General features: G+C 42.3%; 2 protein-coding genes across 2 annotated transcripts; both read right to left on the bottom strand.

Annotated features, from left to right (window-relative positions):
• Window positions 1–589: 589 nt before the first annotated feature.
• Window positions 590–10,135, bottom strand: LOC131142074 (monocyte to macrophage differentiation factor 2-like). Its single transcript, XM_058091643.1, has 7 exons — window positions 9,879–10,135; window positions 5,903–5,984; window positions 4,680–4,840; window positions 4,520–4,594; window positions 3,552–3,653; window positions 3,405–3,474; window positions 590–2,569 (listed from the first exon to the last, which is right to left on the bottom strand). The coding sequence occupies exons 1-7, from the start codon at window positions 9,890–9,892 to the stop codon at window positions 2,366–2,368; spliced, it is 708 nt and encodes a 235-aa protein (XP_057947626.1). The 5' UTR covers window positions 9,893–10,135; the 3' UTR covers window positions 590–2,365.
• A 1,299-nt stretch (window positions 10,136–11,434) lies between these two features.
• On the bottom strand, window positions 11,435–16,572 carry LOC131133854 (actin-related protein 2/3 complex subunit 1B-A-like). Its single transcript, XM_058078967.1, has 10 exons — window positions 16,356–16,572; window positions 15,887–16,007; window positions 14,653–14,757; window positions 14,316–14,538; window positions 14,114–14,221; window positions 13,161–13,397; window positions 13,019–13,094; window positions 12,740–12,939; window positions 11,886–11,976; window positions 11,435–11,805 (listed from the first exon to the last, which is right to left on the bottom strand). The coding sequence occupies exons 2-10, from the start codon at window positions 15,948–15,950 to the stop codon at window positions 11,767–11,769; spliced, it is 1,143 nt and encodes a 380-aa protein (XP_057934950.1). The 5' UTR covers window positions 15,951–16,007; window positions 16,356–16,572; the 3' UTR covers window positions 11,435–11,766.
• Between the last annotated feature and the right edge of the window lie 1,863 nt (window positions 16,573–18,435).

Genomic DNA, 18,435 nt, shown 5'->3' with positions numbered 1-18,435 from the left:
GTCTGTATTAAAAACAGAAGTACCTGTGGGGAAAAGAGGAAGGTTAGTTCTGGTTTTGTGTTGTCGTGTAGTGAAGAAAGCAGCATGAATCACACACACAGTGTGTTTGGACACCAACTCAAAGCTGCAATCAGCCTTTTTTTCTTGGACCAATAACTCAAAAGAGGTTCAATTGTGTCCCAAAGCTTTCTTCTTTTCTCTGTGTGTTGGATCTATACAGGCTTTGATGATAATAATAATAATAACAATAATAATAACAATAATAATAATAATAATAATAATAATAATAATAATAATAATAATAATAATAATATATTAGTAATATAATATATAACATAATAATATAATAATATAATTATATATTATTTTATAATAATTAAATTATAAAAAATATTAATATTATATATAATATGTTATAATTATATAATATTTTTGTTAATATTAACAACACTAATAATAATAATAGAATAATGATAATAATTATTATTATAGTTATTAATTATTACTATTATTATTAAATAATATATATATTATATAATATTAATAGAATAATATTTTTTATTATATTAAATTGTATTATTATTAGTAGTAGTAGTATTATAATGATATAATTGATAATAATTTTATTATTATATTAAAATTTTTTATTATTATTATTATAAATGATAATCAAAGGATGTTTGGGACAGCTGTACGGTGCCGTACTTAGGAATGTGGACTTAAAGGGAAGCAGCTTCTGCAGTGATCCGATGATGCAAAAATCCTGAGAGGTAGCCTCCTGCTGCTGCTGCTGCTGCTGGGAAAGATGCTCAACTCCAGGCATGTTTGAAACATTACACAGTTTCTTAACTAGTATATACACATCCTGTTTCATTGAAGTCATGCATTCATGTGTAAACATAGACCAGAGAGGCTTTGGATGATATAACACACACACACACACACACACACCTGAGATGGCTTCATATCGGGCCAGATTGTTCAACAATACCAACTGTACCGTTTCACTTTCCCATCAAATGTGCCACGTAAACGGGACTTTGAAGGTTTCAGAACACACGATATGGAGCTCTGGGTGCACTTCAACATGTGGCGCGTGTCACTTGTGGCAGTAAAAACAAACCACCAAAAGAAGTGGCAGTGTCGACTTTCCCCTGAATCAAATAAAGCATAAAATCACCCCCCCTTACTGTCCTGCGTAAACACTGTAGTACATACTGTGGTCAGAAACTAACCTGCTTATATGGAAGCACACTGATTACAAATATAAATATATCGGTGTGTTTGCCATAAAAAAAAACACAATAAGTCGTCCCTCGTTTATCGCGGCTCATTGGACCCAGACCAGATTAGGATTAAATATTAATAAATAGAAAATGTTAATAAATAAAATAATAAATATACATGGAATTACACCCATATAGTCGCCTGATTACCTAATATAGTAGATGAAAATACAACATAAATAAGATACAACAGACTAAATGGCTTTATACTCCTATTACCCAATACAGTAGACAAAACAAGAGTAAATAAGCCATTTAAGACGTCAGTAAAACTCCTGTTTGAGCAGGTGTCACAGTAAATATGTTCCCTTGGGAACCTTAGTGAGGAGTGCCTGTCTCATCAAACAATGACTGACCCCTAGTGGCCAATGGTGAATATAACATCCACAATTACAGTACAATGCTTCTTCTGCCTTGTATATGCATTTTAGCTGATTTAGCGATTGTACGCTTGCAAATGCCTAATTTACACAAAGAATAAGTACAAGTGGCTAAAATATACATTTATATGTATATATGTGTATTCAACCACAAAACAGCAATCAATTATTCATTCATTTAGGAAAAAACGCAATAGAGAGAGGGAGCGATGTTTGAACCGGGACATAGCGAGGGACGACTGTAAACCAAACTTTTGAAAAACTGAAGGATGTGGGGGCCACACTGATACATTTTCGACATTAAAGTTGCTAAAAGCAATGAAACGACGCTTGGCTATATCTGAACAGAACATGTTAGCTTCGTGTTTCAGGTGACGGAGCAAATGAGAGTTTCAGTTTCATTCATATGCCGAAAGCCAAAAAATGGCCGCCAGGCCTCACTTTGGACACCCTCTATATGGGCAAATCGGCGTCAAAGTAAGTTGTGAACACCACAAACACCATCAAGCGCGCTGCGATATGGAAATAAACAGCAAAGCCAACACAGCGAGTGTAAACAGTTGACACAAAGACACTGAATGTGGACCTGCAGATGCTCCCAGACCAGCCAACACGCCCCCGGAAGGAAACTGCAGCCACTTAGAAGTGGCCCGGAATGTTCTATAGCGGGGCCGGTAGTCGGAGGGATCAGCGACGCTGTCATCTGGACGTCCGGACAGGGCTGACGGGTCGGGCGTAGAGGTACTTCCAGATGGCGTAGTAGTGCACGGCCGCCCCCATGGCCACAAAGAGGTGCCAAATGGCGTGAGCGAAGGGCACGATGCCGTCGCTCTTAAAGAAGACCATGCCCAGACAGTAGAAGGCTCCACCCACCAGCAGCTCACACAAGCCTGACTGTTCCGGCTTGGAAGAGGATAATGGATGGATGGAGGTGATGAGGAAGAACATTAAGGCGGGCTTTGAAAGACATCTTCCTTAGTCAGCTGTACATTTTTTTGTTCATTCATTTTCTACCGCTTTTCCTCATGAGGGTCGGGGGTGCTGGAGCCTATCCCAGCAATCTTCGGGCGAGAGGCGGGGTACACCCTGGACTGGTGGCCAGCCAATCACAGAGCACATATAGAAAAACAACCATTCACTCACATTCATACCTATGGACAATTTGGAGTCGCCAAATAACCTAGCATGTTTTTTTTTTGGAATGTGGGAGGAAACCGAAGTCCCCGGAGAAAAACCACGCATGCACGGGAAGAACACGCAAACTCCACACAGAGATGGCCGAGGGTGGAATTGAACCCTGGTCTCCTAGCTGTGAGGTCTGCGTGCTAACCACTGCTTGATGTTTAAATGGACAAATAATAATGGGGCCGCGGGGGTGCTGGAGCCTATCCCAGGCGGGGTACACCCTGGACTGGTGGCCAGCCAATCACAGGGCACATATAGACAAACAACCATTCACACTCACATTCATACCTATGGACAATTTGGAGTCACTAATTAACCTAGCATGTTTTTTTTTGGAATGTGGGAGGAAACCGGAGTACCCGGAGAAAACCCACGCATGCACGGGGAGAACATGCAAACTCCACACAGAGATGGCCGAGGGTGGAATTGAACCTTGTTCTCCTAGCTGTGAGGACTGCGCGCTAACCACTCGACCGCCAAATTTTGGCAAAAATCTTGAACTGGTTCGCGTTTGCCCACTTGGGTAGCGTGTAAGATGCCGTGCGGTGCTCACCATGGAGAGGATGACCAAGGCGGGAAAGACGCCCATCACCGTGTAGCAGATAAGCTCCATGATCTTGTACCTGGAGGATGCCAAGCATACGTTAGTCAGCTTCATCAACGTGCTACCTTTTCTTCCAGGTGGAGAGGCTGCACCAACCTCTCGTGGAAGAAGAAGACGTAGGTGGTTCCCGACAGTGCCATGACCCACACCAGCCAGCGCATGTGGATGGCCCAGGGACCAAGTTCTCTGAGGTTCAGCCTGGGGTGGAACATGAAGATTTCTAATACCGTATCTTACCGTATCAGGTAGAAATTAAATACAGTGGAACCTCGGTTAAAACCGTGCAGGTTAGAAAGCCTTTAACAGAAGTTTTTTTGTGGCATGAGTCCAGAATCATAAATCATAATAATAAAAAAGGGATCACCCTCCAAGCATATAAAACTATCATTATTGTCTATAAACTGTATTTTGTTTGTACAACCAGCACTGCTCCCAATAGACTTCTACACCGCTATGTACATTTGTGCAATACTTTGTTTTCATATTCAGTATAGTTATTCCAAACTCCATTCACTGTGCAATATCTGATCAAGCTCCACGTGTAATATTAAGGCTCTAAGTGCAATATATTAAGTTTAAGTGCAGAATTTTTATAATGCCTCATATTAACTCAGTAGCAAGATCTCATAGTGTATATACTGGTCATATATTTCATCTCATTTCATATTATCTGCAATATAAAATGTATATAACACTGCGTAAAATTGTTAATTTGTTAATACTTGGGTTGTTTTTATTTTATTTTATATATAACTCTGGGTAAAATTGTTGGTTTGTTAATACTTGAGTTGTTTATATTGTTTATTTTTTATATTGTGTATTTTGTACTACTTAACTGATTCTGTACTCAATCTGCAATGCAAATTTCTGAGGGATGAATAAAGGCATATCTTATCTTATCAGTTTGGGGTGTTTAAAATAGATGAATTGGATTGACATGAAAACTGGAAAAAATTGAAAAATTGAAAACCTGCCTTGGTTAGAGTCTGTTTTGGTTTGAGTCGGATGTTAACCAAGACACCACTGTATTTTTTTTTTAACTGCGTGAGAAAACAAACACTCACCAAGGAGCGTAAGAGGCAGCAATAAAGAAATAGATCACCATCCTGTCACACATGTGGAAACAGTGCTCCACACTCCTAACAAGGAAACACAGTGTTGTTTGTTTATGAAGCAACACCACTCCAACATTACACATCAGTGTGTGTGTGTGTGTGTGTGTACCGTAGGTGGCTCTTCTTCCAGGCCACAGTGTGAAAGAGGGTGGAGATGGTGAAGAGGGAGCTGAGACCCGCCCCGTACACCCAGGCCGACACGCGCTCCCATTGGTCTTCCGACTGGAAGTGCAGCAGGGAGCTGCCCAGCAGGCTGGGGATTATCCATAACTACGTGCAGATGCAGTCACACATGTTTGGTACATTCAGGTACACGCTAACAGCAACACTTTCTTTTATGCCCTTCATTGTGTGATCATGACTTCCTAAGCTGATTGCAGAGCATTGAGAAGAAGAAAAAAGTTCTTTCCTACTTTTGCTCAGGTTGTTATCGACATCTACATGTAGGTCATATTCATATTCATATTCTATCACACATTTCTAGTCAAGCATGGAAAATATGATTAGACCAGCCTTTTAATCTTCACTTTGTAGTTCTTTTGAATGGCTGGCACAACTAAAGGTACCTTAATTTGGACAAATATCAGAATGACAACAAAAACAGCTCATACCAGACACTACGAGGCTTCATGGAAGAACTTCAGTCATTTTGGTTATGATCAAGGGAACCTCTTTCTAATGAAACTCTTATGAGCTATTTATGTAACCATGACGACATCTGTAGTTGCATTCAAAGGAAACAAGTGTACCTGCATACCTGCATATAGTATATCATATACCGGAGTATACGCTGTATACTCATTGCATGTGGTCACTGTGTACATTCATTCATTCATTCATTCATTTTCTATGAATTTCTACCGCTTTTTCCCCACGATGGTCGCGGGGGTGCTGGAGCCTATCCCAGCTGTGGAATGTGGGAGGAAACCGGAGTACCCGGAGAAAACACACGCATGCACGGGGAGAACATGCACACTCCACGCAGAGATGGCCGAGGGTGGAATTGAACCCTGGTCCTAGCTGTGAGGTCTGCGCGCTAACCACTCGACCGCCGTGCCGCCCCACTGTGTACATACAATGCATTTTCTTCCCACATTGATTGCTGGGATTTAATGTGATTGGTAGAAGAGGCGTGGCTAAAAGCTACCGCTTCCATTTCTGATGTACATTTTGTACTGCATGTATGCATATACTCTACAGTACATGATTGATCACATCCTGTACTTATTTGACATTTGATTATTTATCATTCATTCTTGTGGTCAACCGGCGTACAGGAAGCACTAGCTGCTGTGACACGGAAAAGTGATGTGTGTGTGTGTGTGTGTTTACCGCATGCGTGGCGCAGTTGGCTGCATGCTCATAGTCAGTGGGCTGGTATCTCTTGTTAGAAGGAACACGGTTGTTCATAAACCTGCAAACAGTAAAAAAAAAAAAGATGAAATATGCAGGGCAACCTCTTTGCTTTTTGGGCGGACCGAGGCTGACAAACGACTTGTGTCGTTAAAAATAGCTCTAATCTCTAATCAGTACGGACACGTCGTGTTATGTCACGTCGTCTGGGAACATCTGCATCGTCAAGGTGCACCATGTTGCCTGGCAACCACACGTCATGCTTCTACGTGTTGCTGTGACAGACTTTGGTTGCCTGGCAACGAGAAAAGGAGCAGGACGACCGACCTCTTCTTTCCTCCACACACACACACACACACAGAATTTGCAGGGAAACCCAGACAAGCGCAACAGCCTGTGAGGAGGCGGTGACTCCCAGAGTGATGTCACTGTCACCATGGCAACCACCCAGCCAAAGGGATGCTCACCAGAACACATTTGTGCTCCTGTGTAATTTCATTTAAATTTAAGGTGCTGCAAGGCACACGGGGCGGCAAGATGCAAACATGGCCGGCACATCAACACACACACACACACTTTTGCGGAGGCAGATTTCATAAGAGACCTAGATTCAGTGACCACCTCGTGTACAGCAGCAAGAAACGGTTGTTGTTGTTGTTTCTTGCCACTCGATTATTTAAACGACAGTTCAGTTTCACTTTCTCTTCTTCATTCACATTTATACTTTTTTTATTTACAACATATTGCGCAACTGCAGTGTCTTGAGACACATGCTAACTCGCAAACTAGAGAGCTAGCGACCTAAACGGTAGCCTTCAAGTTATTTCCTTTAAACTTAAATAGCCAAAAACTTACCACTTCCACACGGATAGGGAGGATAACTATTAACAGTTATTTAACCTTTAACACGAACATTAATCAAACGTAATAATTTTTTCTAGGTACATGATACCATACAGCATCCATATCAAACTTGCGCGGGCCGCATTAAACTTTGATATTAAGGCGGGGGTCTCAAACACGCGGCCCGCGGGCCAAATGTGGCCCGCAGGACACGAGTTTGAGGCCCCTGTTATACGCCATATGTTTCTCTTTTGTGTGTGTTCTAAACATATTCATTCATTCATTTTCTACTGCTTTTCCTTACGAGGGTCGCGGGGGTGCTGGAGCCTATCCCAGCTGTCTTCAGCAAAGAGGCGGGGTACACCCTGGACTGGTGGCCAGCCAATCACAGGGCACATATAGACAAACAACCATTCACACTCACATTCATACCTATGGACAATTTGGAGTCGCTAATTAACCTAGCATGTTTTTGGAATATGGGAGGAAACCGGAGTCGTTCTAAAGATATAAAAACACAAAATCTTGAAAGAGGGTTAAAGAGCGTCTGGTCCAAGCAAAGAGTGTCCCGGTACTTCTGATGGTCATGGTCATGATGCATGTGGATAATAGCTTCCACATGCACACCACCCATCTTCTCCCCCTTCCAGCTAGCAATACAAAGTGACCCGGCACAAACACACACCACGCTGTCCCAAAAAAAAAAAATCAAGCCTGGAAGCACGACTGAGCCAATTGCTGAGTGACTTTCTCCCTGCCAGACCCAGCAGGCTCTGGCGGCCTCGTTAACCACTCCATCAAGATGGCTGATAATTAGCAGGCCACAGGCCGGTCCGCTGGAGACACGCACCACAACACAAGACAACACCGTGAGGGCCGGATAGGCTTGCGGTGTAGCATGCATGACGCCACGCAACGGTCCTTCCACTTAGTGGTGATAAAGTGGCTCAATCACTTCATCCTCCATCCAAACACACGCCCTCCTCATTGGACGCTTCATTAGGTACGCCTCATCTCATCTCATTCATTGATGCTATATTTGTGTTGGAGCCTATCCCAGCTGTCTTGGAGAGGCAGGGTACACCCTGGACTGGTGGCCAGCCAATCACAGGGCACATATAGACAAACAACCATTCACACTCACATTCATACCTATGGACAATTTGGAGTCACCAATTAACCTAGCATGTTTTTGGAATGTGGGAGGAAATCGGAGTACCCGGAGAAAACCCACGCATGCACGGGGAGAACATGCAAACTCCACACAGAGATGGCCGAGGGTGGAATTGAACTTGGGTCTTCTAGCTGTGAGGTCCCCACGCTAACCACTCGGCGCCGTGCAGCCCAAGTTAAACACATCGGTATGAAAACGTTGGGGCACCCATGATATTTTGAAGATTTTCCTTTATAATTATAATAATATAGAATATATTATTAATAATAATAAAATAATAATATAAAAATCCTTTATAATATTGTTGGGATCAAGCCATCTTCATTTTGGAATAAGGTACGGTGGACCGATGAAAGTGAAATGGAGTTATTTGGACATAACAAGGGGCGGTATGCATGGTGGATTAAGAACACGACATTCCAAATGAAACACTTGCTACCCACAGTAACATTTGGTGGTGGTTCCATCATTTTATGGGGCTGGACTGGGTTCCAGTCAGTATCAGCAGATTGTTGCCAACAGTGGAATGGCTCAATCTCAGTCCGCACACCTAAATATTATTGGAAATCCGCAGAGTGATTTACACCATCAAACCTGACTCAACTGGAGATGTTTTGGAAAGAAGAATGGTCACAAATACCTTCAACCAGAATCCAGACCCTCATTGGAAGCATTTATTTCTGCAAATGTAGGATCTACTAAATATTGATGTCATTTTTCTGTTGGGGGAGGCCCAAATTTATGCACCTGCCTATTTTTGTTTAAATTATTATTGCACAATTTCTGTATACTTGTACTTGTCTGCTATATGATATACATATTTACCTGGAATGGCTGATCCCAACAACTAGTCATTTAGAAGGGAAAACCAAACGTACGTACCTTTTTCACTGTATTTGTTTATCATTTCAAATACTATAATTACTAAGAAAAATAATATAAACAATTGTTATATTTATACCACTTGAATATGAACATACCACTTTTATTATTATATTTCAGTGACCAAATAATACAGGCAAAATATTAAATACATTATATATTAAATAAAAATAAATGTTATAATATTTTATAACAAATAAAAATGCATATTTTGTGACAACCAATCCAAATAAAGCTGTGTGGTTATATTTATACCATTTAAATATGAATATAACACTTTTATAATGATAATATTGTAATATTTCAGTAAGCAAATAATACAGGCAAAATATTAAATAAAGTATATATTAATTATATATTAAATAAAAATAAATGTTATTATATTTTATCACAATAAAATGCATATTTTATGACATCCAATCCAAATAAAGCTGTGTGGTTATATTTATACCATTGAAATATGAATATACCACTTTTATAATGATAATATTATAATATTTCAGACTAAATAATACAGGCAAAATTTAAATAAATTATTTATATATCAAATTAAAATAAATGTTATATTATTATAAATGTTATAATAAATGGAAACAAATAAATGCATATTTTGTGACAACCAATCCAAATAAAGATGTGTGTAAATTCATTACGAGCAGTCATATTTTCTACTATAATATTTCAGAGGCACTCAAATGATAAAGAAAGCCGATTTATGTTACCCTGATCTTGCAGGGAAACGTGATGAAAAGCCAACAGACTTTGTGATGTGAGAAGAATGCAAAGAGAGGAGTGACGGATGGCGGCGTGGGTACGGCACCGTGGCAGCACCGTATGGGCTGGAAAATGCGTCCACGCGTGCAGGAGGAATAACAGAAAGCATCAACGCGTCCGGAATGATGCTCGTCAGGCCGTTTGACAAAGATAATGATACCATTCCATCTCAGCATCACCCTCCTTCATCACTGTGTGGTTGCTCGGCGACAAGAGCAGCGAGGAGGATGATGAGGAGGAGGAGGAGGAAGAGGAGGCAAAGATACAAAGATGTCTCCTTACCTTCCAAGAGTCATTGACAGAAGCAATAATCAACAGTTGACAGCAGACACGATGGCGGCCACTTTCAGTCCACTCCTGCCTGCCTGAGCTTCGGGTCTGATCCGTGATGCTGGTCTCTGCGGAGGAGGGGTGAGATCTGGCGAGGCGGGGGAAGACTTTGGTGACGTCACGGGAACTAATCATCAGCATCCTCACCTCAAGGAGCCTCCCGACGGGGCTGCTGAGCTGCATCCTATCAAGTAGGGGCAAGGGGTATATGGTTTAAGTTTTTCAGAGGGGGGGGGGGGGGGGGTCATATGTGGCCAAGCGACAGCCGCTTGTGGGTGTCAGAGAGGAAAGAAAGCCAAGTCGCTCAGGCTCATCGGGGTTTTCCGGGTGCAGTACTTCTAACTGCCGCTGGATGGCGACAAAGGCCGCCTTGGCAAAGCACATTATACAGATTAGAAAAAGTCCATAGGTAGGAGTGTGAATGGTTGTTTGTCTATATGTGCCCTGTGATTGGCTGGCCACCAGTCCAGGGTGTACCCCGCACCTCACCCGAAGACAGCTGGGATAGGCTCCAGCATACCCCCGCCACGCTGATGGATGGATATATTTGAGAGCATGACCAGGGGCATCACTAGGTTCTGAGGACAGGGGGGCTCAGCCCCCTGCAAATGCACAGGATATGAATGTAGTAGACATTAAAAAAAATAATATTGTAAAAAAAACCCAAAACAAATAACAAATAAGAACTGGGATATAACTTTCCCACTTTTGGACAGATTTAGTAGAGATACTCAATTGTTTTAGGCCACCATTAAATTTACACAAGTACACACAATCTACACGGCAACCATTCTGTCCAGTGGACAGTGATCAATTATATAATCATCATTATTATATTATTAATTAGCCTGTTATTACTATCATTTTTCTTCTGATTATTACTACTAGTACTTGTAGTAGGCTAGTATTAGCCTGCTTATTGGCTTGCTTATTAGCCTGCTTTTGCCTTATTTGTCGGATATTTTTTTGTAAAAAAAAATACATAAATAAAAAATATATATAATTATTTAATAAATATTAAATTTATTACATAAATTTAATAAATTATTTTAAATGTCAGAGATTTTTCATTAAAAAAACAAATAAAATATATAAAATTATTTAATAAATATTAAATTTATTAAATAAATGTAATAAATTATTTTAAATAGGCCTAATGATGCCACTAAGCATGACAAATTTATAATAATGCTCAGATCCTTTCAGATGGGTATTAAGTGAAGTGTTTATCATTGTCTGTGTGTGTGTGTGTGTGTTTTAGAGTATGAGAGAAACCAGAGCTGTTTTGCTGTTTCTGACTTGCTGCGATAAATAGAATAATGATTTCTTCTGAAGGAGAATGTCCAGCCAGCAGATGGTGACCTCAAGCTGAAAGCAACTTGATTGTGCAACAGGACAATGATAATTAATAATCAAAGTTTCATTTAAAACTGCATTTGTCATTGGTGTGTTGTCATTGACTAATATTTACATTGTTTGATAATCTGAATCATTTAGCAAACATGCAATTGGGCCAAGCAGGCCGCTGTAAAGTAATCATTTTATTGATGAAATGCATATTATGACCAGCATAAGCTACTAAGGAGAAGGACAGCGTCCTCTCAGCATGGTTATCACCATCGTCATCATCATCATCCTCATTATAATATCAAATACTGCTTTAAAAGCGGTGGACCCGGTCTGAGCCCATAACATCGAGTACCGTTGGCAGACATGCGGTCCGCTTGGTTTGACCTGCATATAAAAAAAATAATACCTGATTAACATACGGCAAGAGAAGCTTTGTGTAATAAGGGAGCGCTTGTCTTCATATTCTCCGAAAGACACTTCTTTTTTTCTTTTAGATGATCTTCAGGTTCTTCATGGCGGACTCCAGAGTCTGAAGACAAAAACAGACAATATTAACGCCACAGAAGACGGATTCATTCGTGTCTCATTGTGTGTGTTTGTTTTGGCCACCTTGACGTCCCAGATGCACATGCCTCCATCCATGCCTGTGGTGCAGAACTTGGTGCACTGGTTCCGTCCTCCTTGCAGCACTGACATATAGCTGAAATACACACATTGGAAGAGCTGACCAACATGCGCAATACAAGTGTAAAGTCATTTGAAGCCTCCATTAGAATATATTGAGGAGACTATAGCCACTGCAGGAAGTACAGCGTCCAGAAATAAACATTCATTCATTCATTCATTTTCTACCGCTTATCCTCACGAGGGTCGAAGGGGTTGCTGGAGCCTATCCCAGCTGTCTTGGGGCGAGAGGCGGGGTACACCCTGGACTGGTGGCCAGCCAATCACAGGGCACATATAGACAAACAACCATTCACACTCACATTCATACCTATGGACAATTTGGAGTCGCCAATTAACCTAGCATGTTTTTGGAATGTGGGAGGAAACCGGAGTACCCGGAGAAAACCCACGCATGCATGCATGCACAGCTGTGAGGTCCGCGCGCTAACCATTCAACCACCATGCAGCCCCAGAAATAAACAAGGAACTGCTAACATGTGAGTCGCTGTTAAGTTACTTATGCCTTATTTTCTCTGATTATGTCTACTATATTGTGTAATAGGAGTGTAAAGATGACTAGAGGTGATTTGTTACTTCATGTCTAGAGGGCTCTAATGTGAAAAACTGTATTTAGAAAATCATAAAGATACCATAACTATGAAAATATTCCAGCAATTAATGGCCATAAAGAGGGATGACTGTATGTCTACCATATGGGAAGAGTTGGTACACTTGCACCATCCAGTCAACTCATTTGTTATCTAACGGTACAGGTGTTCCTAATGAAGTGGCCGCACCTGATGCTGTTCTTGTGCAGGGTGTTCAGGTCCTTGTCTGTGCTTTGTGTCTCAGAAGCCCGCCGGTCCAGGTTCTGGAAGCGTTCCCTGGCGCTGATGCCCTTCTGGGCCGCCTGCTTGGGAACATCCATTTTGCCGCCGAAAGTCAAACCTCCTTTGGCGGTGTCCAGCACAAAGAGCATGGGGCAGCAGTCGTGACCCTGACGGTACCAAAAAAAAAAAAAGTTCAATGCGTGTGACGGCAGCGTTGGGGTCAGCATGACTGCTGCGAGTACTCACAGCGGCCACGAGGCTGTTCTCAGTGATGAAGGTGACGCACAGCAGAGGAAGTGTGTCGGACCTCAGACTGCTCACGCTGTGGAATTCCGCACTAAGGTCACACACTCATACACACACACACGCACTTCCTCCACGCTCTTACATGTTAGTCTTTCCACCCTCGGCGACCGATACGGTAGAGTCATGTGACGTCCAGGCCAGGCGGTTGCCCGAGTGGGAGAAGCAGACGCTGTGCACCCAGCCGCCGCCCCCCACTGCACTCTCAACCTCGGCGGCGGACCCGCCGGACTCAAACAGCATCTCTCCGAAGGGCATTTTGCTGCCCCAGGGGGTGGGACTCGGCTTCTCCTCCACTTCCTTGATGTAGGCCGAGAACACCCTGCCAGCATGTGTGTTAGGAGGACACTATTAGCCATAGAAAGACCTCAAGAGTATCAGCCAATATCGGAGAAATATGAGAAGATAAGACATACGTTTATCATTATTAGAGCCCTCTAGACATGAAATAACAGCCCTATAGTCACTTGTACATGCCTATAACTCGAAACAGCAGCTATAACAGTGTGTGGCTGCAAGAGAGCTGAATGGGTAAGGACAGGAAGTGAGGTCGGATGTTCAGAGTTTAGTTTTAACTTGATTACGTAGACCGTGTTGTGATTATGGCGTCTGTTGTGAGGTCATTGAAAGCTGCAAACCAACATTACAGTAAGATTACTGATACCTAGTAACCAGGGTAGAATACTACATAACATGTATGAATGTGAGTGTGAATGGTTGTTTGTCTATATGTGCCCTGTGATTGGCTGGCGACCAGTCCAGGGTGTACCCCGCCTCTCGGCCGAAGACAGCTTGGATAGGCTCCAGCAACCCCCGCGACCCTCGTGAGGATAAGCGGTAGAAAATGAATGAATGAATGAATGTATGAATGCATTCGATTCATTTACATTTTCTTGGGCCTAAAATGCTTCATTGAGGGGAAAAAAAACGTACAATTTGCTTAAATATACATTAAAAAAATACAAATGGGCTGCATTCAACGATGAACTATGAACGACACATCAGTAAGAACGAAAAAAAAAAGTTTTCCCCACATACCGACATTTGAAGTCACATGACCCGGCAGCCAGCAGCACATTGTTGGGATGCCAGTCCAGACTCAGGATGGTGGAGCGTATCGGCTTCTTTATGTGCTTGCATACCCACCTGAGGACCCACAACACAGCCTCAATCTCTCATACACACACACACACACACACACACACACACACAGAGAGAGAAAAAGCGAAAAGAAGCCAACCAGTCATTCTCCTGCTCAAAGTAGCAGATGGAGATGAGACGCGAGCCGCTGCCCACAGCAAACTTGTTCTCCCGCGGCGACCACTTGACGCAACGTGCTGCACGGTTGATGCGCAGGATGACCAGGGTGGGCTTCCACGCGCCTTCCTTCAGGGTCCACACATAGGCATTACGGTCCGCCCCGCAGGTCACTATGCGGTTACTCTCTGGAGCCCAGTCGATGCCTGTAGGGAGAGATAGGCACGTGATTTGATGCCTGTGAGACCTATATGAGGGAATTATGATGTAATAGCGCGGAGACCTGATGAAAGTCGTACAAGCATGGATTCCCATCTCACCTGTCACCTGCCCATTGTGCTCCTTCAGCTCATGGATCCTGCTCCACTTGGTCCCATCCTTCTTATAGATGTGGACCTCATGGTTGTTTGGGCAGATGGCCACCTCTGAAAAAAGTTGGGGGAAAAAAGTGCAATGGAACGGAAGGAAACATATAAAGTGGGAAAATCACAAGGGCAGCAACAATCATTTTCTTAAGTTAATGAATCCATTACTGTGTTATGGCCTCCACCTGGGACACACAAACATTCTCCACAAGGGCCACCTACTTCATTTTCATTTGCCATGCAAATTTATTTGTAATAATTTCAATCCTGAGAGATCCTATGGCAATGCTGGAAATAATTCAGTGTTTCTATTCCATCGCCAATGTTTGCATCTACTAAATAGTGACCTGATGGGGTGAATACTAATGCATTCCTTGTCTTCTCTTTGACTTGGAAGCCAAATTATATTTAATTTATCAAAGCATGAAAACCTCCAAGGGGGTTGGCATTTGCAGCCTTTAACTCCAACATGATTTGACACAAGTTGTGAAAATGTGTGTTTTGTATACTTTCAACATTTATATATACTGTAAAACGGGGTTATAAGGGACGGTGGGGTAATAAGGGACAATTTTCGGGAAAATGTTTTTGAACGATTTGTTCAAGAATATATGCTTCTTTGAAAAAAACATCACAAAGCAGCTTCCTGTTTAACATGAAAAGGCAGACTTACATTTTTTTTTTTAAATGGCCAAAAATTGTCCCTTATAACCCTGTTTTACGCTACTATATTTCTGACATTCTTGCAAGTGTAAAATGAAGTTAAGCACTGTTCGACACAGGCATTGGCAAGGTATCAAATGATTGGCTAAGTTTTCCTGGGAAGTTTTTAAAAACCTGGGTTTATTTCTTCCTGGCCATGTCGTTGTGTCGAAATGTTGCATTTATGGTCACTGGTTAACATTGATGTGTACTTTTTGCACCGCTGGCGCACATTTCCAGCTAAAGAGTGACTAACAGGAAGTGCTTGTGCAGCACTACGAGTTCCTGGTGTTCAGCACAGGCGCCAAAAACGGCCATATAAGGCACGTTTACTGCTGCTAATTATAAAAAAAGTACCTCTCTGACATCACACCCTCCATGTGAGGAAACAGGAAATACCTTCTAACATCTGGGAGCCAATCACAAGCCTCTCTGAGTGTTTGTTTTCAAGCTGTGATGACTAACAATGGCGTGCAGGCAAACTCACGGCTTCCATCTTTGTTCCAGGCATGGCAGCTAATTGGTTCCAGCAGGAAGCTGTGGTAGGCCATGGCCAATCACGGGTTGCGGCAGAATCAAAACCAGGAAGTGATGTAAAGTTGAGGAACCTGGTGAGTAAACAAACATTAACGGTCACACCAAAAAAACAAAACAAAAACAGAAGTAGTCAAGCTTAAAAAAGGGGGAAGAAGAGTAATAAAGAAAATAACTTTGGAGCTTCCTGTCTGTGGCAAAGTTAGAATAATGAGATGGCGTTCATGCTCCAGGCATGACAGGAATGATGCAGGTGGTCCTTCAGTTTTCACCCAAACAGGAAATGCTAAGTTGCTTGACAAGAACATCCATTATAGATTTCATACAGTTCATGTTGGGAGTGTCTCTTACACATCTTCCCCACTTCCTGTCTACAAACATTCCCAGACAGTGCTAGCTAAGCATTTTTGGAGGCCACTTACCCCTGGGAGGGACGTAGAGGAAGAGGAGAGTCAACAGGGAGAGGTCAAGGTGGTCGGAGAATCGAGGAGCTCGGCTCGCGGACTCTGGCCAGTCAACGCGAACGTCAACGTCGAGAGTGAGCTCAGAGATGGAAGCTGGGCTGGGGCGGGGGAGGAGAGGTCAGAGCCGGGGGGAGGGAGGAGCGAGCCAACAGGAAGTTTGAACTGGGCTGGAAAAGATATTTGGTGTCAGCTTCCTAAGGGAGGGGGGACACGGTGGGACACTGGCAGGGAACACAATAGTACAAAAAGGAGCTAGAAAGGCACACAAAAAAACTTGAAAGCCTTCGAAGAAGAAGTAGGCGGGGCTTCGGTTGAGCCAAAAGAACAAGGAGGAAAAGGGGGGAGGGAAAGGAGGGGGCGGGTGTCAATAATGAGCTCATTCTCTTGGTTTTGCACGAAACCTGAAAGTTTTTCTTGGGTGGGGTATTTTTTTCCTACTCCAGAGAGACATGACCAGCCTTTTCAAATCCACGGACTGGTCAGCGTTCCAGCAAGCGGGCTTTAGTTGTGTATGGAGTATAAAGAATGACAAGTAGAGCTGGTCGATTATTGACCGAGTCGTTCAAAACGAGGTTTGTCTTACTGAACAGACACTCCCCGGTATCCGTCTCTGTTAACTCGTCCACTTCCCTTGTGGTCGCTAGCTAAACAGCTAATGTGTAATTTGTATACATGTACAAAGCAATAGATCTGCTCCTTCCATCAAATTAACTCTCTTTTCCACATCCTGTTCCTGTCGCTGGGCCGAGGGCTCGAACTCGCGAACCTTAACTCACTTGTATGCGGGTGCCGACTAGTGACTCGTCAACCTGACTTCACTCACGAGTTTAGTGAGTCGGGTAAGGTGGACTTGTTGCGCATGTGCGAATTTCTATGTTGATTGTAAAGTTAAGGTTAATCCGTTTGCTTGCATTTGTTTAAGGGGCAGATCAGCCACATCCAAACATACCGGTACAACGGGCCAACCAGCTCAATGAGGTGTTTGCTTAGTGTGGCTATGGGATTTGTTTTGCCTTTCTTGCACATGTGCGCTGTGAGATTCTTAGAGACCCGAGTCGGCAAAAGGACTCGACATATCGCAGGACTAAACCTGTAGCAATACATACAGTATGAATAAACACTTACATAAACTATATACTTAAATAAAACACTTACTACTTTAACATGAATCATATAACTTTAGTTTTACCACATAAACCTGACTTTTTATGATGGGCTCACAAACGTTAAATTTGCATTTGAATATATTAAATACACGTAATTAATGTGAGATAATACATATTACATTATTTGCAGTCACCTAGTGTTTAGCAAATTTATGTGCAATATAATACTTATAATAAGCATATATAATATAATGCTATAGTGCTTATAATGACTCCAATATAAATTGAATTAGTTTTCACGGAAAGTCGATCATTGCATTACTTGATGAAACACTTGAAAGATACATGAGATTAAAGATGAAGGCTGAGCTTGACCTGCAATTCGTCACCAAAACGCAAGAGGGCGGTGTTTTTCCTGAGCGAGGAACCACTAGTTTATTAGTGATGTATTCAAAGACCTCTGATGATAATCATAGAATTGTGTTTTTTTTTTTATTTTACCTTGTGCCTTGAATGTATTTGTCTATAATTTGCATATTTGAACGGCCACTATTTTAAAAAGTTGATTAGCAATGTAGCTTCCTGTGCTGTAGTGAACCACAGCGATTGGGATCCACTGTCACATCGCCATCGGTTCCTCCGGGCAGCCTATTTTTTGGCAGCTACATGTTGGGCAAGCTGATCTGTACTGTGCATGTGAAATCTATGTCATCCATCTATTCTACAGCAGTTGGAGCGTAAATGTCAGACAAACACGTTTGTTGTTTGGTCATTTTGTGACTCACATTCTGCTGCTTAACGCTCCGCTACAGCCGGACACCATCTTTGTACCTCTGAAGAGAGGATACCTGAAAGTAAGAACAATATAAAACATGAGGGAGAACCAGGCAAACAGTGGTAACACATGCAGAGAATAAAGACAACAGGCAGGG

This window comes from Doryrhamphus excisus, chromosome 1 (genome assembly GCF_030265055.1).
Source record: "Doryrhamphus excisus isolate RoL2022-K1 chromosome 1, RoL_Dexc_1.0, whole genome shotgun sequence".
Lineage (NCBI taxonomy): Eukaryota > Metazoa > Chordata > Actinopteri > Syngnathiformes > Syngnathidae > Doryrhamphus > Doryrhamphus excisus.
The sequence above is the reverse complement of the archived record's forward strand: the minus strand, read 5'-3'. Positions and strand labels throughout refer to the sequence as shown.

What these genes read in the sequence shown, in the direction of transcription:
- LOC131142074 (XM_058091643.1), bottom strand. An exon ending in TGGAAGAAGAGCCACCTACG is followed by an intron (nt 4,595 to 4,679) that starts GTACACACACAC and finishes TTTCCTTGTTAG; the next exon opens with GAGTGTGGAGCACTGTTTCC. An exon ending in GCTGCCTCTTACGCTCCTTG is followed by an intron (nt 3,654 to 4,519) that starts GTGAGTGTTTGT and finishes GTTCCACCCCAG; the next exon opens with GCTGAACCTCAGAGAACTTG.
- LOC131133854 (XM_058078967.1), bottom strand. Translation starts at nt 15,950, where the DNA reads ATGGCCTACCACAGCTTCCTGCTGGAACCAATTAGCTGCCATGCCTGG. An exon ending in CTGGAACAAAGATGGAAGCC is followed by an intron (nt 14,758 to 15,886) that starts GTGAGTTTGCCT and finishes AACTTTTTTCAG; the next exon opens with AGGTGGCCATCTGCCCAAAC. An exon ending in GCACAATGGGCAGGTGACAG is followed by an intron (nt 14,539 to 14,652) that starts GTGAGATGGGAA and finishes CTCTCCCTACAG; the next exon opens with GCATCGACTGGGCTCCAGAG.